Here is a 21,916-nt window from a genome sequence, read left to right as displayed (position 1 = left end):
TTAAGAAAGGTTGAAATAGATTGTTGGACGCCAAAGGCATTTAGGGGGTACGGGGAAAGAGTTGGAGAATGTCACTGAGATAGAGAATTAGCCAGGACCATATTGAACATTGGAACAGGCCCGAAGGCCCGGATGGCCTGCTCCTATTTCAGTGCCCTGGTGGCCTGCCAGCTGTGTGTTTAGGACCTCCTCCATGTTGGACAGGGTCAACAAAGGCCTGAGGCCTGTTTCTTATTGGACAGGAACACAAACAGAGACAGCTGGAAAAGCTCAGCAGGTCTGGCAGCAGCTGTGGAGAGAAATCAGAGTGATTTTGTTTCCCATCGGACAGCACCTGTGGGAGCTGCCTATCGGAAAGGGCTGGGACCCTATCCTGGTCCTACTCTTCATGGCCTCCTGAGTTGCCTATTATTTTCTAATATATTCTGGATTGCTATTCTGGTAGTTGCATCCTCGTGCAACCTCATTATAGAGAATAACGGAGCCTATGGGACAAACAGGGTTAGGGCAAACCAACAGAAATATCAGCAAAATTTGAAACGAAAATCGTAAAAAACCACAAATGATGACACAGTCTAAGTAAATGTTAAAACTATATATTTGAATGAGTACAGGAGTTGGGAGGTCATGTTGCGGCTGTACAGGACATTGGTTAGGCCACTGTTGGAATATTGCATGTAATTCTGGTCTCCTTCCTATCGGAAAGATGTTGTGAAACTTGTAAGGGTTCAGAAAAGATTTACAAGGATGTTGCCAGGGTTAGAGGATTTGAGCTACAGGGAGAGGCTGAACAGGCTGGGGCTGTTTTCCCTGGAGCGTCAGAGACTGAGGGGTAACATCATAGAGGTTTACAAAATCATGAGGGGTATGGATAGGGTAAATAGGCAAAGTCTTTTCCCTGGGGTCAGGGAGTCCAAAACTAGAGGGCATAGGTTTAGGGTGAGAGGGGAAAGATATAAAAGAGACCTAAGGGGCAACTTTTTCATGCAGAGTGTATGGAATGAGCTGCCAGAGGAAGTGGTGGAGGCTGGTACAATTACAACATTTAAGAGGCATTTGGATGGGTATATGAATAGGAAGGGTTTGGAGGGATATGGGCCGGATGCTGGCAGGTGTGACTAGATTGGGTTGGGATATCTGGTCGGCATGGACGGGTTGGACCGAAGGGTCTGTTTCCATGCTGTACATCTCTATGACTCTATTACCTGAAGTGGGGGAGGTGGGGGGAGAATGCCTGATCTCTGCTGGGGGCTGGGGGGCAATGACTCAATACAGATGTGAAGCAGGGAACCCGTGTCCCTCTGGTTCCCAGTCTGCCAGTCAGAGAGTGTCTCTCTCTCTCTCTCTGGTCGACCCAGAAGCTGGTGGATTCTGGATCAGTGGTGCTGGAAGAGCACAGCAGTTCAGGCAGCATCCAAAGTGCAGCGAAATCGACGTTTCGGGCAAAAGCCCTTGAAGCTGGTGGAGGGGAGGAGGGAATGGGAGGTGTTGAGACCGAGAGAGTGATTGTACATTATCTCTGGGGCACTGAAGGTGCCTTCTGTTCGGTGGATAGCCGTCTCTCAGGCGCAGGAAGTTTTTGGAAAGCTCCCTGCGGTTGCCGTGGTATCTCGCGTTCCTCCCTCCCTCTCTCACTCCCTGCTGTCCCCCTGCATCTGAGCTGAGACACCCCATTGTGTGTGTGTGAGGGATCAGTCACACTGACTGAGGGGGGGGGGGGCGGCTGTTATAATGGAACCACTCACACACACATGAATATGATAGAGCTCCTCTTAGCAAGATTTAGTAGGTGGGGGTGGGAGAGGGGAAGGGTGTGGAGGGAACTGTTGTAAAACAAATTCTTTTCATTCCACACACAATGAGCTCCCTCTGTTGGCTGCCAGACAATAGTTGGTTCCCCCTGGCTATATAGGGGCAGCAGCCTGCAGCCAGCACACGGGGCAGGGTGACGGGGGTGTGTGCACATCGAGCGGTGCTTGGGAAATGTTTCTGGGTCCAGGGTGAAAAGCGCTGGTCCTCCCCTCCGCGGACCGGGAGAGCCTCAGAAGCCCCCTTTCCACCCTCCAAGACCGACAGCAGTCCCAGGACAAGCAGGTAAGGGCTAGCCCAACTCTCCCGGCTGGGCTGGGGTGGGCTGGGCTGGGGGTGGAAGGCAGAGTGGAAACAGAGAGAGAGAGAGAGAGAGACAGCCGAGGCTGCTACAGGAGGAGAAGCAGGTGGGTGACAGGTAATGGGGGCAGGAGGGGGGGTAGGTGGAGTTGGTTCAGAGGGGATGCAGATGGGAGGAGTGGGGGAAGAGAGCTGGATGCAATTACCCACTGAGGATGGAGGAATCTGTATAAAACAACACACACACACACAATATGAGCGAGATGGGGAGGACAGAGAGAAAAGTTTATCCAAGATGTATTTTTTTTTGGTCCTACTTTTGAACTAGTGGCATGTTGGGAATTAGACAGCACCTTCTCACCCCGGGACTCCCTCCGGTGAGTCCTGGCGACAGGGACAGGTCAGCCTCCCCGTCTGGTGCAGCATCTCACTGACACACACCGTGAGCCCCCCCGTCTCAAGCCCAGAGCTGGAGGGACCACCCTCATTCCGAAAGGAACACTGTAAACTGCAGTGACAGGGGCCGAGCTATAATAGAGAGGAATAACGAGGTAAAGGAGGGTCATCCGGGAGGGGGATTGAAGATATAACACGTTGGATGTGGGAGGGAAAGAGACCGGGGGTGGGGGGAGAGCGAGGTCGAGAAATGGATGGGAGAGAGAGCAGACAAGGGAGGGAGAGGGGACAGACAGACGAGTGTGAGAGGGAGGGCAGGTAGTTTGTAAAACGGGGGAGGGGGGGACAGCTAGAAATGAAAGGGGGCGAGGAAGGAGGGGGGGGAAAGAGATGGAAGACAAAAGACAAGAGTGAAATATGGAAAGAACGGGGGGGGGGAGACGGTATGAAAGAGGGGGGAAGATAATGGAAATGGGGATAGAGACAGAGAGTTCAGAATCAGGAGAGAGAGAAGCAGAGCGAGGGAGATGTACACCCCCCCCTCCCCCCCCCCCCCCCATTAAAAAACAGAGGGACAGGCGGCAAATAGAGGAACAATAAAGAGGCAGGGAAAGGTGTCAGTGGGAATCACAACAGACCAGAGGGTCAGAGAGGAGTAAGGGGTTAAAAAGAGGAAAACAAAGGCAGAAGCGGGAAATATGGAGCAGAGAGAGAGAGGATCAGTTCACAGAGGGGAGAGGAGCAGGGGAGAACGAGAGAGGGGACAGAGAGAGGGGGAAACAACACAGAAAGCTGGAGAAACTTCTGTGAAGTCAGACAGAGTTACCGTCTCAAAGGACAGCGATAGAGAAGGAGAGAGAGAGAGCATTCGGATTTTCTCTGGCACGGGAGGTGATATTCAGGTGGGAGTTTGCTCCCGGGGAGGAGGGAGTTAAAAAAAACAAGGTTTATTCTGTCTCACTGCTGCCTCCTCCTGATCAAAGGCTGACCTGCAGGGTTGGAAGTACATCTGAGGTTGTGACAATCTGGCGGATCAATGAGTGATGTGTGAGTGTGCAGAGGAATCCGAGGTTAGACCAGGCTGCTCCGTGTTGGCTGTCTGAACCTTGTACCGAATCTCTGCAAATCTCTCCGGAGAAAACTGGAAGCTTGCTCCCACCGTGTGAGGGGACATTACACAGCCAGCACTCTGTCTGATCAAACTGCCCGGTAGGTCATCCAGTCACAGAGATGGACAGCATGGAAACAGACCTCTCAATCCAACTCCTCCGTGCTGACTAGATATCCCAAATTAAGCTAGTCCCACCTGCCAGCACCTGGTCCGTATCCCTCCAAACCCTTCCTATTCATATACCCATCCAGATGCCTTTTAAATGTTGTAATTGTACCAGCCTCCACCACATCCTCTGGCAGCTCATTCCACACACACACACACACACACACCCTCTGGGGGAAAAAGTTTGTCTCTCAGCTCCCGTTTTAAACCTTTCCCTCCTCACCTTAAACCCAAGCCCTTAAGGTTTGGACTCCCCTAGCCTGGGGGAAGGGTATTGGTGGAGGCTGGTACAACAACAGCATTTAAAAGGCATCTGGATGGGCAGGTGAATGGGAAGGGTTTGGAGGGATATGGCCCGGGTGCTGGCAGGTGGGACTGGATTGGGTTGGGATATCTGGTCAGCATGGACCAGCTGGACCGAAGGGTCTGTTTCCGTGCTGTACATCTCTCTGACTCTGTGAGTATAACAGTGTAGGGAGGTTAGGGCCAAGATTAGAGTGGTGCTGGAAAAGCACAGCAGGTCAGGCAGCATCCGAGGAGCAGGGAAATCAATGTTCCGGGCAAAAGCCCTTCACCAGAAACTTTTGACCGGAACATTGATTTCCCTGCTCCTCGGATGCTGCCTGACCTGCTGTGCTTTTCCAGCACCACTCTGATCCTGGCCCTAACCTCCAGCACCTGCAGTACCGACTTCTGCCGGGTGCAGGGAGATTACCAAGGGCACACTGCTACTCATGGTCTCTGTGATCATTGAATCCTCTCCCACTGCTCGTGCACTCACACAGTGGGAAGGCAATGGCTGTTGGAAGGATTCCTGAGGGATTTCTTGCGAGATTCCCACTCTGCTGAATTCTAACCTTTCCCTGGCATCATGTGAGAAGGATTCAGTCCAGTCCTCCTGCTTAGTAACACCTAATCCAGTATTTATTTACTGGGTGACACCTGACTGCCAATTGAAGAGTGAGGATTCATTTAACTCATTTTTTAAAAATTCTCCAGCACCTTTCTATTCTAGGGAGTTACTTCATACACCCCCCTGCTGTGCTTTCTGTTAGATTTCTGTAAGTACTCCCTCCCTATTCAGTTCCTCCTCCACCTCCCCCCCCCCGCTCCCCCCACCCAACCCAGACAATCCTCTGGGTCTTACAGCATCAGTGGGACACTGATTGGGTTAGAAAACCAGGGAACTGCTCCCATCTCCATGGGAGCTGGCGAGGCTGTCCAGGTAGGTTGGGGGTGGGGGTGGGGAAGTGGTTGTGAGGGGGGGAGTGGTGAGAGGTGAGCAGATTAGGATTGATTTCCTTGTATGTCCGTAGCTCGATCTGTAACGATTCTACGGTTTATATGAAAACGGCCCACCCAGTATCCTTAAACTGTGAACCCTGGTTCAGGCCTTTAGTCTTCTAGAACATTCTTGCTGCATTTGCACAGTCTAGCTCTGTACAATTTTGCAGGTTCATTCATTCTTTGAAACTCCGGTGAATATGGTGCTAACTGACCCAGTCAGAGCTGTCTATCGCTGTTGCTATCTACATAGGGGGGAGCGTGGATCTAATTCTGGGCTCTGCACTTTGGGATTGGAGAGGGTGCAGAACCAACCCAGGATCATGGCTCCAGAGACGAGGAGCTGCAGATATGAAGATAGAGTGGAGAGGTTAGGACTGCTCAGTTAGGACTTGCTGAAGAAAAGGCCTTTGATGGAGCTATTCGACATCATGAAGGACTGGACAGAGCAGGCAGGGGGAAATACATGTGACTTGGTGAAGGATGGAGAAGGAGACGGCATCAATTTAAAGTTATCAACGGAAAATGCCAAAGGGATGTATGGGAGAACTTGGTCACAATAATAAATGGTTAGGGTCTGGAGTGTACTGTCTGAGAGTGTGGGGGGAGAGGCAGGTTCACTCGAGGGGTTAGGGTCTGGAATGTACTGTCTGAGAGTGTGGGGGGAGAGGCAGGTTCACTCGAGGGGTTAGGGTCTGGAATGTACTGTCTGAGAGTGTGGGGGGAGAGGCAGGCTCGGTTGAAATAGTCAGACGGGGACTTGACGGGTATTTTTAAAGGAAAAGTGAGCAGGGATGGTGAGAGAAGCTGGGCTGAATGGCCTTCCACTGTGCCACTGCAATACAATGGTGTCATGTTTATCAAAAACAACAGACAGGAGCCAACCGTGGGAATTTTAGTTTGTTTCAAAGCATTTATACATTCCACATCCAAATAGCTGTAACATTTAACATTTGCTGTGTACTCCAATCAGAGTGGTTTTATTAAATACATCACATGATCCACTTTCGACAGGACTGAATTATTGATACTGGATTCGTGAAGGAGCTGAGGTGTTAGGTCAGCTGCTAAACAGTTAATAAAAGAGCCAGCCTTCAAACCACAACACGGCCCCATTCCAAAATGCACTGTCCCAGCCATAGCCTTACTGCACCCCCTTTAGGCCAGATGTACTAACTGCAAGGCACATTCATGCTATTCATTTACACTGTACCCTGTCTATTACACTGAACCCTGGGGGTGACACTGAACCCTGTCTATTACACTGTACCCTGTCTATTACACTGAACCCTGGGGGTTACACTGAACCCTGTCTATTACACTGTACCCTGTCTATTACACTGAACCCTGTCTATTACACTGAACCCTGGGGGTTACACTGAACCCTGTCTATTACACTGTACCCTGTCTATTACACTATACCCTGTCTATTACACTGAACCCTGTCTATTACACTGAACCCTGGGGGTTACACTGAACCCCGTCTATTACACTGAACCCCGTCTATTACACTGAACCCCGTCTATTACACTGTACCTTGTCTATTACACTGAACCCTGGGGGTTACACTGAACCCTGTCTATTACACTGTACCCCGTCTATTACACTGAACCCCGTCTATTACACTGAACCCTGGAGGTTACACTGAACCCTGTCTATTACACTGTACCCTGTCTATTACACTGTACCCCGTCTATTACACTGAACCCTGGAGGTTACACTGAACCCTGTCTATTACACTGTACCCCGACTATTACACTGTACCCTGTCTATTACACTGAACCCCGTCTATTACACTGTACCCCGTCTATTACACTGAACCCCGTCTATTACACTGCACCCTGTCTATTACACTGTACCCTGTCTATTGCACTGAACCCTGGGGGTTACACTGAACCCTGTCTATTAAACTGTACCCCGTCTATTACACTGAACCCTGTCTATTACACTGTACCCTGTCTATTACACTGAACCCTGTCTATTACACTGTACCCTGGGGGTTACACTGAACCCTGTCTATTACACTGAACCCCGCCTATTACACCGAACCCTGTCTATTACACCGTACCCTGTCTATTACACTGTACCCCGCATATTACACTGAACCCTGGGGGTTACACTGTACCCTGTCTATTACACTGAACCCTGTCTATTACACTGAACCCTGGGGGTTACACTGTATCCTGTCTATTACACTGTACCCTGTCTATTACACTATACCCTGTCTATTACACTGAACCCTGGGGGTTACACTGAACCCTGTCTATTGCACTGTACCCTGTCTATTACACTGTACCCTGTCTATTACACTGAACCCTGGGGGTTACACTGAACCCTGTCTATTACACTGTACCCTGGGGGTTACACTGAACCCTGTCGATGACACTGAACCCCGTCTATTACACTGAACCCTGTCTATTACACTGTACCCTGTCTATTACACTGTACCCTGGGGGTTACACTGTACCCTGTCTAGTACACTGAACCCTGGCAATTACACTGTACCCTGGGGGTTACACTGTACCCTGTCTATTACACTGAACCCCGCATATTACACTGAACCCTGTCTATTACACTGAACCCGGGGGGGGTTACACTGAACCCTGTCTATTACACTGAACCCTGTCTATTACACTGAACCCTGGGGGTTACACTGTACCCTGTCTATTACACTGAACCCTGTCTATTACACTGTACCCTGCCTATTACACTGAACCCCGTCTATTACACTGAACCCTGGGGGTTACACTGTACCCTGTCTATTACACTGAACCCTGGGGGTTACACTGTACCCTGTCTATTACACTGAACCCCGCATATTACACTGAACCCTGTCTACTGTACACTGTCTATTATACTGAACCCTAGGGGTTACACTGTACCCTGTCTATTGCACTGAACCCTGTCTATTACACTGAACTCCGTCTATTACACTGAACCCCGTCTATTACACTGAACCCTGTCTATTACACTGTACCCCGTCTATTACACTGAACCCTGTCTATTACACTGAACCCCGTCTATTACACTGAACCCCGTCTATTACACTGAATCCCGTCTATTACACTGAAGTCTGTCTATTACACTGAGCCCTGTCTATTACACTGTACCCTGTTTATTACACTGAACCCTGGGGTTTACACTGTACCCTTTCTATTACACTGTACCCCGTCTATTACACTGAACCCCGTCTATTACACTGTACCCTGTCTATTACACTGTACCCTGTCTATTACACTGAACCCTGGGGGTTACACTGTACCCTTTCTATTACACTGTACCCCGTCTATTACACTGAACCCCGTCTATTACACTGAACCCTGGGGGTTAAACTGTACCCTTTCTATTACACTGTACCCCGTCTATTACACTGAACCCTGTCTATTACACTATACCCTGTCTATTACACTGAACCCTGGGGGTTACACTGAACCCTGTCTATTGCACTGTACCCTGTCTATTACACTGTACCCTGTCTATTACACTGAACCCTGGGGGTTACACTGAACCCTGTCTATTACACTGTACCCTGGGGGTTACACTGAACCCTGTCGATGACACTGAACCCCGTCTATTACACTGAACCCTGTCTATTACACTGTACCCTGTCTATTACACTGTACCCTGGGGGTTACACTGTACCCTGTCTAGTACACTGAACCCTGGCATTTACACTGTACCCTGGGGGTTACACTGTACCCTGTCTATTACACTGAACCCCGCATATTACACTGAACCCTGTCTATTACACTGAACCCGGGGGGGGGGTTACACTGAACCCTGTCTATTACACTGAACCCTGTCTATTACACTGAACCCTGGGGGTTACACTGTACCCTGTCTATTACACTGAACCCTGTCTATTACACTGTACCCTGTCTATTACACTGAACCCCGTCTATTACACTGAACCCTGGGGGTTACACTGTACCCTGTCTATTACACTGAACCCTGGGGGTTACACTGTACCCTGTCTATTACACTGAACCCTGCATATTACACTGAACCCTGTCTATTACACTGTACACTGTCTATTATACTGAACCCTGGGGGTTACACTGTACCCTGTCTATTGCACTGAACCCTGTCTATTACACTGAACTCCGTCTATTACACTGAACCCCGTCTATTACACTGAACCCTGTCTATTACACTGTACCCCGTCTATTACACTGAACCCTGTCTATTACACTGAACCCTGTCTATTACACTGAAACCTGTCTATTACACTGAACCCTGTCTATTACGATGAACCCTGTCTATTACACTGAACCCCGTCTATTACACTGAATCCCGTCTATTACACTGAAGTCTGTCTATTACACTGAGCCCTGTCTATTACACTGTACCCTGTCTATTACACTGAACCCTGGGGGTTACACTGTACCCTTTCTATTACACTGTACCCCGTCTATTACACTGAACCCCGTCTATTACACTGTACCCTGTCTATTACACTGTACCCTGTCTATTACACTGAACCCTGGGGGTTACACTGTACCCTTTCTATTACACTGTACCCCGTCTATTACACTGAACCCCGTCTATTACACTGAACCCTGGGGGTTAAACTGTACCCTTTCTATTACACTGAACCCCGTCTATTACACTGAACCCCGTCTATTACACTGTACCCTGTCTATTGCACTGAACCCTGTCTATTACACTGTACCCTGTCTATTACACTGAACCCTGGGGGTTACACTGTACCCTTTCTATTACACTGTACCCCGTCTATTACACTGAATCCCATCTATTACACTGAACCCCGTCTATTACACTGTACCCTGTCTATTACACTGAACCCTGTCTATTACACTGTACCCTGTCTATTACACTGAACCCTGGGGGTTACACTGTACCCTTTCTATTACACTGAACCCCATCTATTACACTGAACCCCGTCTATTACACTGAACCCTGTCTATTACACTGAACCCTGGGGGTTACACTGTACCCTTTCTATTACACTGTACCCTGTCTATTACAGTGAACCCCATCTATTACACTGTACCCTGTCTATTACACTGAACCCTGTCTATTACACTGGACCCTGTTTATTACACTGTACCCTGTCTATTACACTAAACCCTGTCTATTACACTCAACCCCGTCTATTACACTGTACCCCGTCTATTACACTGTACCCTGTCTATTACACTGATCCCTGGGGGTTACACTGAACCTGTCTATTACACTAAACCCTGTCTATCACACTGAACCCCGCCTATTACACTCAACCCTGTCTATTCCACTCAACCCTGTCTATTACACTGAACCCCATCTATTACACTCAACCCTGTCTATTACACTCAACCCTGTCTATTACACTGAACCCCGTCTATTACACTGAACCCTGTCTATTACACTCAACCCCGTCTATTACACTGAACCCCGTCTATTACACTGAACCCTGTCTATTACACTGAACCCTGTCTATTACACTGAACCCCGTCTATTACACTGAACCCTGTCTATTACACTGTACCCTGTCTATTACACTGTACCCTGGGGGTTACACTGAACCCTGTCTATTACACTGAACCCCGTCTATTACACTGAACCCTGTCTATTACACTGAACCCTGTCTATTACACTGAACCCCGTCTATTACACTGAACCCTGTCTATTACACTGTACCCTGTCTATTACACTGTACCCTGGGGGTTACACTGTACCCTGTCTATTACACTGAACCCCGCATATTACACTGAACCCTGTCTATTACACTGAACCCGGGGGGTTACACTGAACCCTGTCTATTACACTGAACCCTGTCTATTACACTGAACCCTGGGGGTTACACTGTACCCTGTCTATTACACTGAACCCTGTCTATTACACTGTACCCTGTCTATTACACTGAACCCCGCATATTACACTGAACCCTGTCTATTACACTGTACCCTGTCTATTACACTGATCCCCGTCTATTACACTCTACACTGTCTATTATACTGAACCCTGGGGGTTACACTGTACCCTGTCAATTGCACTGAACCCTGTCTATTACACTGTACCCCGTCTATTACACTGAACCCCGTCTATTACACTGAACCCTGGGGGTTTACACTGTACCCTTTCTATTACACTGAACCCCGTCTATTACACTGAACCCCGTCTATTACACTGTATCCTGTCTATTACACTGTACCCTGTCTATTACACTGAACCCTGGGGGTTACACTGTACCTTTTCTATTACACTGTACCCTGTCTATTACACTGAACCCCATCTATTACACTGAACCCTGTCTATTACACTGTACCCTGTCTATTACACTGAACCCTGGGGGTTACACTGTACCCTTTCTATTACACTGAACCCCATCTATTACACTGTACCCTGTCTATTACACTGAACCCTGTCTATTACACTGTACCCCGTCTATTACACTAAACCCTGTCTATTACACTCAACCCTGTCTATTACACTGTACCCCGTCTATTACACTGTACCCCGTCTATTACACTGAACCCTGGGGGTTACACTGAACCTGTCTATTACACTAAACCCTGTCTATCACACTGAACCCCGCCTATTACACTCAACCCTGTCTATTACACTCAACCCTGTCTATTACACTGAACCCCGTCTATTACACTCAACCCTGTCTATTACACTCAACCCTGTCTATTACACTGAACCCCGTCTATTACACTGAACCCCGTCTATTACACTGAACCCTGTCTATTACTCTAAACCCTGTCTATTACACTGAACCCTGACTATTACACTGAACCCTGTCTATTACACTGAACCCTGACTATTACACTGAACCCTGTCTATTACACTGAACTCTGTCGATTGCACTGAACTCTGGCAGTAACACTGACCCCTTGGGTTTACACTGAACACTGCAGCTCATATTCAAGTTTCCAGGATATTGTTACAGGACAGAGCTGTGACCCTCACTCTCGTCATAGTCGAAGTCTCACGTACTGATGGAGTCTGTCCCTGATTGTATCATGCAAGAACCTAACATGTTTAACTCAAGAGTCACTACCTGTTGATAGGTGCCAGCGATTTTCCTCTCTCACACTAACCCATTTAGTCAGTTAGACACAGTCTAGGAAAGAGGATGGCGTTGACACACCACTGACACAAGCTGCTCAGGCCTGGATTCACAATATCTACAATTACTTCATCTATTAACGCTGACTTCAATCACAAAGGGCTCCATTCAAGAATGTTCCATTCACTACAGTCCAGTTTCACTACAGTCCCAATTCAGTACAGGCTCCGTTCACTACAGTCCCCGTTCATTACAGTTCCCGTTCACAACAGTCCCCGTTCACTACAGTCCCCGTTCATTACAGTTCCCGTTCACAACAGTCCCCGTTCACTACAGTCCCCGTTCACTACAGTCCCCGTTCACTACAGTCCCCGTTCAATACAGGCTCCGTTCACTACCGTCCCTGTTCAATACAGGCTCCGTTCACAATAGTCCACGTTCACTATAGTCCCCGTTCACTACAGTCCCCGTTCTCTACAGTCCCCGGTCTCTAAAGGCTCTGTTCACTCCAGTCCCATTCACTGCAGGCTCCGTTCACTACAGGCTCCGTTCACTACCATCCCCGTTCAATACAGGCTCCGTTCACTACAGTCCCCGTTCACTACAGGCTCCGTTCACTATAGTCCCCATTCACTACAGTCCAGTTCACTACAGTCCCCGTTCACGACAGTCCCCGGTCTCTACAGGCTACGTTCACTCCATGCTCCATTCACTACAGGCTCTTGATCACTACAGTTCCCATTCACTACAGGCTCTGTTCACTACAGGCTCTGTTCACTACAGTCTCTGTTCACTACAGGCTCTGTTCACTATAGTCTCCGTTCACTGCAGTCTCCGTTCACTAGACTCTCTGTTCACTACAGGCCCTGTTCACTACAGGCTCTGTTCACTACAGTCTCCATTCACCACTGTCTGCGTTCACTACAGGCTCCATTCACTATAGTCCCTGTTCACTACAGTCCCAATTCACTACAGTCCCAGTTCACTACAGTCTCCTATTATTACAGTCTCCTATCATTACAGTTTCTGTTCACTACAGTCCCCATTCACTACAGGCCCTGTTCACTGCAGTCCCCATTCACTACAGTCTCTGTTCACTACTGGCTCTGTACACTACAGTCCCTGTTCACTAAAGTCCCTGTTCACTACAGGTCCCGTTCACTACTGGTTCCGTACACTACAGTTCCCGTTCATTACAGTCCGCGTTCACTACAGGCTCCATTCACAACAGTCCCACAGCAGGTCAGGCAGCATCCATGGAGCAGGAGAATCGACGTCTCGGGCAGGACCCTTCTTCACTTTCTTCTAATGCAATGTCCTAACAATCCACTCGGTTCAATGAGAATTAGGGCTGGAGAGACCACACCCACTTCCGAGAAAGGAAAAGGAGACCGAACGCATTGAGTCTGTGGGACACTGCAATAACACGGTCTGATCGGGGAAGTAGTTAGTAATTCACTACTGCGGCCTAGTGCCCAGAACTAAACTCCTCAGGAGTTGGAGACCAATGGGTTGAAGTCCATTGATCATATTTTACTTTCTCAGGATATTGGAATCACTTAAAAGGCCAGATTTCTTGCCCACCCCTAGTTGCCCCTTTAACTGAGGGATTGCTCAGCCACCTGACTGAGGGACTGGAGTCACTTGTAGGCCAGACCAGGCAAGGACAGCCGATTTCCTGATGTTAGTGAAAAAGATGGGTTTTTATAAATGACAATAACATTTTGCAACGTTTCAGAAATCATCTTCACAACTCCACCATGTTCAGAATTGTATTATCAGTGGAGAGCTTCGAACAGACTGAGCCTGAGGCTTACTCACCCAGTGAGAATCTCGCTCAGCTACTATCCTGGCTCAGCGTCTGCTCACCCTGACCGTGCCGGCACACTCTGACCATGCCTGCTCACCCTGACCGTGCCGGCACACTCTGACCGTGCCTGCTCACCCTGACCGTGCCGGCAAACCCTGACCGTGCCGGGCCACCCTGACTGTGCCGGCTCACCCTGTCCGTGCTGGCACACCCTGTCCGTGCTGGCACACCCTGACCGTGCCGGCTCACCCTGACCGTGCCAGCTCACCCTGACCGTGCCGGCTCACCCTGACTGTGCCGGCTCACCCTGACTGTGCCGGCTCACCCTGTCCGTGCTAGCACACCCTGACCGTGCCTGCTCACCCTGACCGTGCCTGCTCACCCTGACCGTGCTAGCACACCCTGTCCTTGCCGGCTCACCCTGACTGTGCCAGCACACCCTGACCGTGCCGGCACACCCTGACAGTGCCTGACCCTGACGGTACCTGATCCTCACGTTCCAGCACACTGGTCATATGTTTCCCTTTTGGTTTGGGCAGGCAGTGGTCCCTGTCATGGGAGGGAGGCCAGATGTTGCTTCCGGAATGAAAATCTTGGGCTCCATGGGATAGTGCGGAGATATACTGATCTCGCTGCTGTTCTGGACCACATTATAGCGGCCTCTGCAGTCAGTATGAACCTCACTTGAGTACAAATATAGGGCAGGAAGGTTTAGAGTGGCCGCTATACAAATGCAGCGATCGTGCATATAGGAAATACTGAGCCTGAAGTAGTAGGATGTGCAGCTAACCTGAGAGGGGTCAGTAGGTGTATCTGAAACAGGGGACTGTCACGGGGTTGTGCTTGTTTTTTTGCAGATGCCCATTGAGAGCGCCGTCCAGTCTGCACTCTCTCTGAGCGGGCACCCCTCGCCATGGCGTACCCCCTGAGCCTCAGCAATGCCAGTGGCCAGCAGTGCACACAGGAGAGCCGTGAGGAGAACCTCTTGTTCTCGTCCTTCTACGGGGTGGTCTTTGTGCTGGCGTTCGTCGGCAATATCCTGGCCGTGTGGGTTTTCTCCTGCGACAAGAGCTCCAACACCACCACCAACATATACCTAATGCACTTGGCAGTGGCCGACCTCTCCTACGTCCTGATCCTGCCCATGAGGATGGTCTACCACCTCAGCCAGAACCACTGGCCCTTCGGCGAGGTGCCCTGCCGCATCACCGGCTTCCTCTTTTACCTGAACATGTACGCCAGCATCATCTTCCTGACTGGCATCAGCGCAGACCGCTTCCTGGCCATCGTCTACCCGGTGAGGTCCATGCGCATCAGGAAGCCCCTCTACGCCAACGTGGTCTGCATCGCCCTGTGGGTGGTCATTGTAGTGGGCGTGGCACCAATGCTGGGCGCACCACAGACCCTTCAAGCGGGCAACGCCACCACCAAGTGCCTCCAGCTGTACCGGGAGAAGACCTCCAGCTTTGCCCTGGTGCCCCTGACGGTGGGCTTCGTGGTGCCCTTTGTGATCACGGTGACCTGCTACTTACTGATCATCCGCAGCCTCCGCAGGGGTAACCGCATTGAGAGGCACCTCAAAGACAAGGCGATCAAGATGATCATCCTGGTGCTCACCATCTTCCTCATCTGTTTCGTGCCCTACCACATCAATCGGTACGTCTACATCCTGTTTGCCAGCACCGCCCGCTCCAGCTGCCAGGACAGGAGGCTCATCGCCCTCAGTAATCGCATCACTTCCTGTCTGACCAGCCTCAATAGCTGCCTCGATCCCGTAGTCTACTTCTTTGTAGGGGAGAAGTTCCAGGAGCGGTTCTGTCACTTTGTCTGCGGCCACAGGAAGCGAGCGCAGTCTGTAAGCCATGAGACCAAAACAAACGAGAGCTCGCTCAGCTGTAAGTCTGAGCTGTGAGCTCATCGAGAACCAACCAAGCGTTCCGTCATTTCACTGCAACTCATTGCTCTATATAGGCGCTGGTCCGTGTGAGTGACTGTGTGCGGGGAGGTGTGTGTCTGAGTGAGTTAGTATGTGCATCTGCCTTAGTATTTGAGTGAGTATGAGTGAGAGTGTGAGAGTGTGATCGTATATGTGAGTGTGAGTATGTGTGTGTGTGAATGTGAGTGTGACTCTGTGTGTGTGTGAGTGCAAGTGTGAGTCCGTAATATTGTCTGCGTAAGTGTGTGCATTGTATGTGAGGCAGTGTGAAAGTGGATGCAAGTGTGTGTGAGTGTGTGACTGGATGTGAGTGTGAGTGCCCATCTCTTTGTGTGTCTGCTGAGTTGCCACAATTGACCTCAGCTACAGTACGCCAGTGAGATCTCAGCCAGTGCAGGCCAGTGAGATCTCAGCCAGTGCAGACCAGTGAGATCTCAGCCACTGCAGGCCAGTGACATCTCAGCCAGTGCAGGCCAGTGAGATCTCAGCGAGTGCAGACCAGTGAGATCTCAGCGAGTGCAGACCAGTGAGATCTCAGCCAGTGCAGGCCAATGAGACCTCAGCCAGTGCAGACCAGTAAGACCTCAGCCAGTGCAGGCCAGTGAGATCTCAGCCAGTGCAGGCCAGCAAGACCTCAACCAGTGCAGGTCAGTGAGATCTCAGCCAGTTCAAGCCAGTGAAATCTCAGCGAGTGCAGGCCAGTGAAATCTCAGCCAACTCAAACCAGTGAAATCTCGGCCAGTGCAGGCCAGTGAGATCTCAGCCAGTTGAAGCCAGTGAAATCTCAGCGAGTGCAGGCCAGTGAAATCTCAGCCAACTCAAACTAGTGAAATCTCGGCCAGTGCAGGTCAGTGAGATCTCAGCCAGTTCAAGCCAGTGAAATCTCAGCGAGTGCAGGCCAGTGAAATCTCAGCCAACTCAAACCAGTGAAATCTCAGCCAGTGCAGGCCAGTGAAATCTCAGCCAATTCAAGCCAGTTAAATCTCAGCCAGTTCAAGCCAGTGAAATCTCAGCCAGTGCAGGCCAGTGAAATCTCAGCTAGTTCAAGCCAGTGAAATCTCAGCCAGTGCAGGCCAGTGAAATCTCAGCCAGTGCATGCCAGTGAAGTCTCAGCTACATTATATGCCAATGAGATCTCAGCCAGTGCAGCTCTGTGTAACCTTAGCCAGTGGGATCTCAGCCACTGCAGCCTAGTGAGTCCTCAGCCAGTGTATGCTGTGTTGATGACCTTTCCATTGGAACCCATCCCAGACTGTGTCTCTGTCACCACCCCAGCGCCTTCCTCTGATTCACTCACACTGTCTCGCTCTCTCCCATACACACACAACATGCACACATACACAGACAGACAGAAAGACACACACACACACCCTTTCAGTGAAACAGACGCACCATCCAAGGAACCTTTAGCACCATTTAACCCTCCAGCAATGGTCAACAAAAATCCGGCACAGCAGACCCACATCTCCCATTCCCTCCTGCAGCAGCTATAGCAGCAGGCACAGTCACAGTCATCACAGTGCTCTGACAGCCTGGTCAGCTCATTGTGCTGGTATTTAGTGGAGCTGTCGATTACCTTGCTCTTCCTCCCCATATTGTTTTATAATTTTGCCTTTCGCACATAGAGTCATAGAGATGTACAGTATGGAAACAGACCCTTCAGTCCAACCTGTCCATGCCGATCAGATATCCCAACCCAATCTAGTCCCACCTGCCAGCACCCAGCCCATATCCCTCCAAACCCTTCCTATTCATATACCCATCTAGTTGCCTCTTAAATGTTACAATTGTGCCAGCCTCCACCACATCTTCTGGCAACTCATCCCATACACGTACCACCCTCTGCGTGAAAACATTGCCCCTTAGGTCTCTTTTATATCTTTCCTCTCTCACCCTAAACCTATGCCCTTTAGTTCTGGACTCCCCGACCCCAGGGGAAAGACTTTGTCTATTTATCCTATCCATGCCCCTCATAATTTTGTAAACCTCTATAAGGTCACCCCTCAGCCTCCGATGCTCCAAGGAAAACAGCCCCAGCCTGTTCAGCCTCTCCCTGTAGCTCAGATCCTCCAACCCTGGCAACATCCTTGTAAATCTTTTCTGAACACTTTCAGGTTTCACAACATCCTTCCGATAGGAAGGAGACCAGAATTGCACACAATATTCCAACAGTGGCCTAACCAATGTCCTGTACAGCCGCAACATGACCTCCCAACTCCTGTACTCAATACTCTGACCAATAAAGGAAAGCATACCAAATACCACCTTCACTATCCTATCGACCTGCGACTCCACTTTCAAGGAGTCCAGTGCACTCCAGGGTCTCTTTGTTCAGCAACACTCCCTAGGACCTTACCATTAAGTGTATTAGTTTTGCCCTGATTTGCTTTCCCAAAATGCAGCACCTCGCATTTATCTGAATTAAACTCCATCTGCCACTTCTCAGCCCATTGGTCCAGATCCTGTTGTAATCTGAAGTAACCTCCTTCGCTGTCCACTACACCTCCAATTTTGGTGTCAATCTGCAAACTTACTAACTGTACCTCTTATGCTCGCATCCAAATCATTTATGTAAATGACAAAAAGTAGAGGGACCAGCACCGATCCTTGTGGCACTCCACTGGTCACAGGCCTCCAGTCTGAAAATCAACCTTCCATCACCACCCTCTGTCTTCTACCTTTGAGCCAGTTCTGTATCCAAATGGCTAGTTCTCCCTGTATTCTGTGAGATCTAACCTTGCTAATCAGTCTCCCATGGGGAACCTTATCGAACGCCTTACTGAAATCCATATAGATTACATCTACCACTCTGCCCTCATCAATCCTCTTTGTTACTTCCTCAAAAAACTCAATCAAGTTTGTGAGAATGATTTCCCACGCACAAAGCCATGTTGACTATCTCTAATCAGTCATTGCCCTTCCAAATACAAGTACCTCCTGTCCCTCAGGATTCCCTCCAATAATTTGCCCACACCAAGGTCAGGCTCACTGGTCTATAGTTCCCTGGCTTGTCCTTACCACCTTTCTTACAGTGGCACCACGTTAGCCAACCTCCAGTCTTCCGGCACCTCACCTTGACTATCGATGATACAAATATCTCAGCAAGAGGCCCAGCAATCACTTCCCTAGCTTCCCACAAAGTTCTCGGGTACACCTGATCAAGTCCTGGGGATTTATCCACTTTTGTGCTTTTTAAGATATTCAGCACTTCCTCCTCTGTAATATGGAAATTTTTCGAGATGTCACCATCTATTTTCCTACAGTCTATATCTTCCATGTCCTTTTCCACAGTAAACACTGATGCAAAATACTCATTTAGTATCTCCTCCATCTCCTGCAGCTCCACACAAAGGCCGCCTTGCTGATCTTTGAGTGGCCCTATTCTCTCCCTAGTTACCCTTTTGTCCTTAATATATTTGTAAAAACCCTTTGGATTCTCCTTAACCCTATTTGCCAAAGTTATCTCATGTCCCCGTTTTGCCCTCCTGATTTCCCTCTTAAGTATACTCCTACTGCCTTTATACTCTTCTAAGGATTCACTCAATCTCTGCTGTCTATACCTGACATATGCTTCCTTCTTTTTCTTAACCAAGCCCTCAATTTCTTTAGTCATCCAGCATTCCCTTTAACTATCAGCCTTCCCTTTCACCTGATAGAAATATACTTTCTCTGGATTCTTGTTATCTCATTTCTGAAGGCTTCCCATTTCCCAGCCGTCCCTTTACCTGCGAACATCTGCCCCCCAATCAGCTTTCAAAAGTTCTTGCCTAATACTGTCAAAATTGGCCTTTCTCCAAGTTAGAACTTCAACTTTTAGATCTGCTCTATCCTCTTCCATCACTATTTTAAATCTAATAGAATTATGGTCGCTGGCCCCAAAGTGCTCCCCCACTGACACCTCCGTCACCTGCCCTGCCTTATTTCCCATGAGTAGGTCAAGTTTTGCAGCTTCTCCAGTAGGTAATTCCCCTTTTTAAACGATATAATATCCTCAACAGGAAGAAGCCCTATGTGGAAATATTACAGTCCCTCACTGCAAACGTTTAATCAAATCTCCATTTTCACTCCACTTCACTCAATGTTCAGTCTGCGCTCCGACCTTACCCATAGGAAACAATGCGGTACTGTTTACCATCTGCACTGCTTTCAATATAAACACCCTTCCACCCTGTCCCTGTGCCGCTGAATAGAGAAATACATTCCACAAGCCTTCATTCACAGTCTCTGGCCCTCACCTGTGGTGACGTTCAACTGGAGTTTCGAAAAATAAGAGGAGAGCTCGTTGAAACATTGAAGATTCTTAAGGGGGTTTGACAGGGTCAATGCTGAAAGGAGGCTTCCCCTCATGGGAGAGTTCTAGGGGGCACAGTCTCAGAGTAAAGGGGCATCAATTTAAGTCTGAGATGGGGAGGAATTTCAGAGTCTTTGGAAACCCTTGCTGCAGGGAGCTGTGGGGGCAGTGTCCTTGTGCCTATGTAAGGCTGAGATAGAGAGATTCTTGATCAATTTGGGAGTGAACGCTGCGGGGAGAATGCTGAAAGTAAACGTGAGGAATGTGGGATCAGTCTATCGAGTGGCACAAGGCTCGAGGGACCAAATGGCCTACTCCTGTTCCTATTTCTTACGATCCTAGTTCCTACTCGATGTGTGAATAATCCCTCTTGTAGACTGAGATATATGGAGCTTTATTCTAACTGGAGCAGATCAGTCAGTATTGAGGCAGACTCAGTTTTGCTGCAAATATCCACGTGTTTTCTGTATGGATCATACTTCATTGCATAACACTATAATAAATAGCAGTTAGCTTTATATAAACATTATTCTGTGTTGGTGTGATTATTATCAGTGGGATTTTGGTGGTTTCTCCTCAGTTTTGCCCTGGATTAGCAGATATTGATAATGGGGGTTGGGTGACCCCATGACCCTCATATATTTTGGTCAAGTGACCATTCTGATTGAACAGGGCCGGAGGGGTGTGGTGGTGGTGGGAGGGTGAAGGGGTTTTGACTCAGCCTCGAAATGTTCTGCACTCAGGTGGGCAGCTAAAATGCTAATGATCTGAATCCGAAAGCCAATCTGCTAGGCTTCCGTGGAATTACTGGCAGAAAACGGGGTCCCAGGCAGTGACTCAGTGATTACAGTGAGGGCAGCAGCCTTCCCATCATCCACAGACTCAGACCTAATGCTGCTGTCCTGGAGCTATGTACACATGCACTTTAAAAGGAAGGTGAGGACTGCTCTTCTTGGCTAATGTGCAGCATCATGCTCATGTCCCACAGTGTAAACCCCATGGTCAGATACCCAGACCTCAGCCACTTAACAGGGTTACAGGGATAGGGTGGGGGGCCCTGGGTAGGGTGCTCTTCGGAGAGATGGGTGTGGACTAGATAGATAAATGGCCTGCTTCTACACAGTAGGGATTCTATGATTCTACATCACACACTCCAGCCTCAGTGTTACTCTCCACATCACACAGTCGAGTCTCGTTGTAACTATCCGTATCACACACTCCAGCCTCAGTGTTACTCTCCACATCACACAGTCGAGTCTCGTTGTAACTATCCGTATCACACACTCCAGCCTCAGTGTTACTCTGCGTATAACACACTATGGCCTCACCCTCATTCTCTATATAATTTGCATCAGCATCACTGTTACTCTCCGTCTAACACTTTCTAACCTCATTATTACTCCTTGTCTAACACACTCTCAGCTCAATATTGCTCAGTGACTAACACACTCCAACTGCACTGTTACTCTTTGCATAAAACAATCCAGCCTCATTGTTACTCCCTCTATAACACAATCCACCCTGCTTGTTATTCGCTGAATAACATACTCCAGCCTCATGGTTATTCTCTATATCACAGAGTACAGTTTCAGTATGTTTGGGAAAATTGCTGGCTGGGAGACTTTAGCAGTGCTCCCCACTCTGTTGTCTATCACATTTACAGTTATTCTGCATATGATCTGTGTCCAATATTTCCATCGATGGATTGTGTGACAATTAAACACACTTTCACGAATTACACAGTCCATATCTTTTATGAGTGCTGCGGGTTCCCCTAACATTTTCAGAATAATGGAGCA

The 21,916-nt window shown here is 48.9% G+C and overlaps 2 protein-coding genes across 4 annotated transcripts in view; one reads left to right on the top strand and one right to left on the bottom strand.

The window, feature by feature from the left end:
* LOC132821962 (LIM and senescent cell antigen-like-containing domain protein 2) overlaps window positions 1-21,916 on the bottom strand; it is a 120,798-nt gene that overhangs the window by 45,875 nt on the left and 53,007 nt on the right. The gene's annotated exons all lie outside the window — the stretch shown is intronic.
* On the top strand, window positions 1,938-20,636 carry LOC132821961 (uracil nucleotide/cysteinyl leukotriene receptor-like). The gene is made up of 2 exons (XM_060834983.1): window positions 1,938-2,094; window positions 14,748-20,636. Exon 2 carries the CDS (start codon window positions 14,804-14,806, stop codon window positions 15,800-15,802), a length of 999 nt encoding a protein of 332 aa, XP_060690966.1. The 5' UTR covers window positions 1,938-2,094; window positions 14,748-14,803; the 3' UTR covers window positions 15,803-20,636.

This window comes from Hemiscyllium ocellatum, chromosome 13 (genome assembly GCF_020745735.1).
Source record: "Hemiscyllium ocellatum isolate sHemOce1 chromosome 13, sHemOce1.pat.X.cur, whole genome shotgun sequence".
Classification (NCBI taxonomy): Eukaryota; Metazoa; Chordata; class Chondrichthyes; order Orectolobiformes; family Hemiscylliidae; genus Hemiscyllium; species Hemiscyllium ocellatum.
This window is presented reverse-complemented; position numbering and strand designations above follow the sequence as displayed.

Excerpts from the sequence above, each read along its gene's own strand:
- LOC132821961 (XM_060834983.1), top strand. The coding sequence starts at position 14,804 with ATGGCGTACCCCCTGAGCCTCAGCAATGCCAGTGGCCAGCAGTGCACA.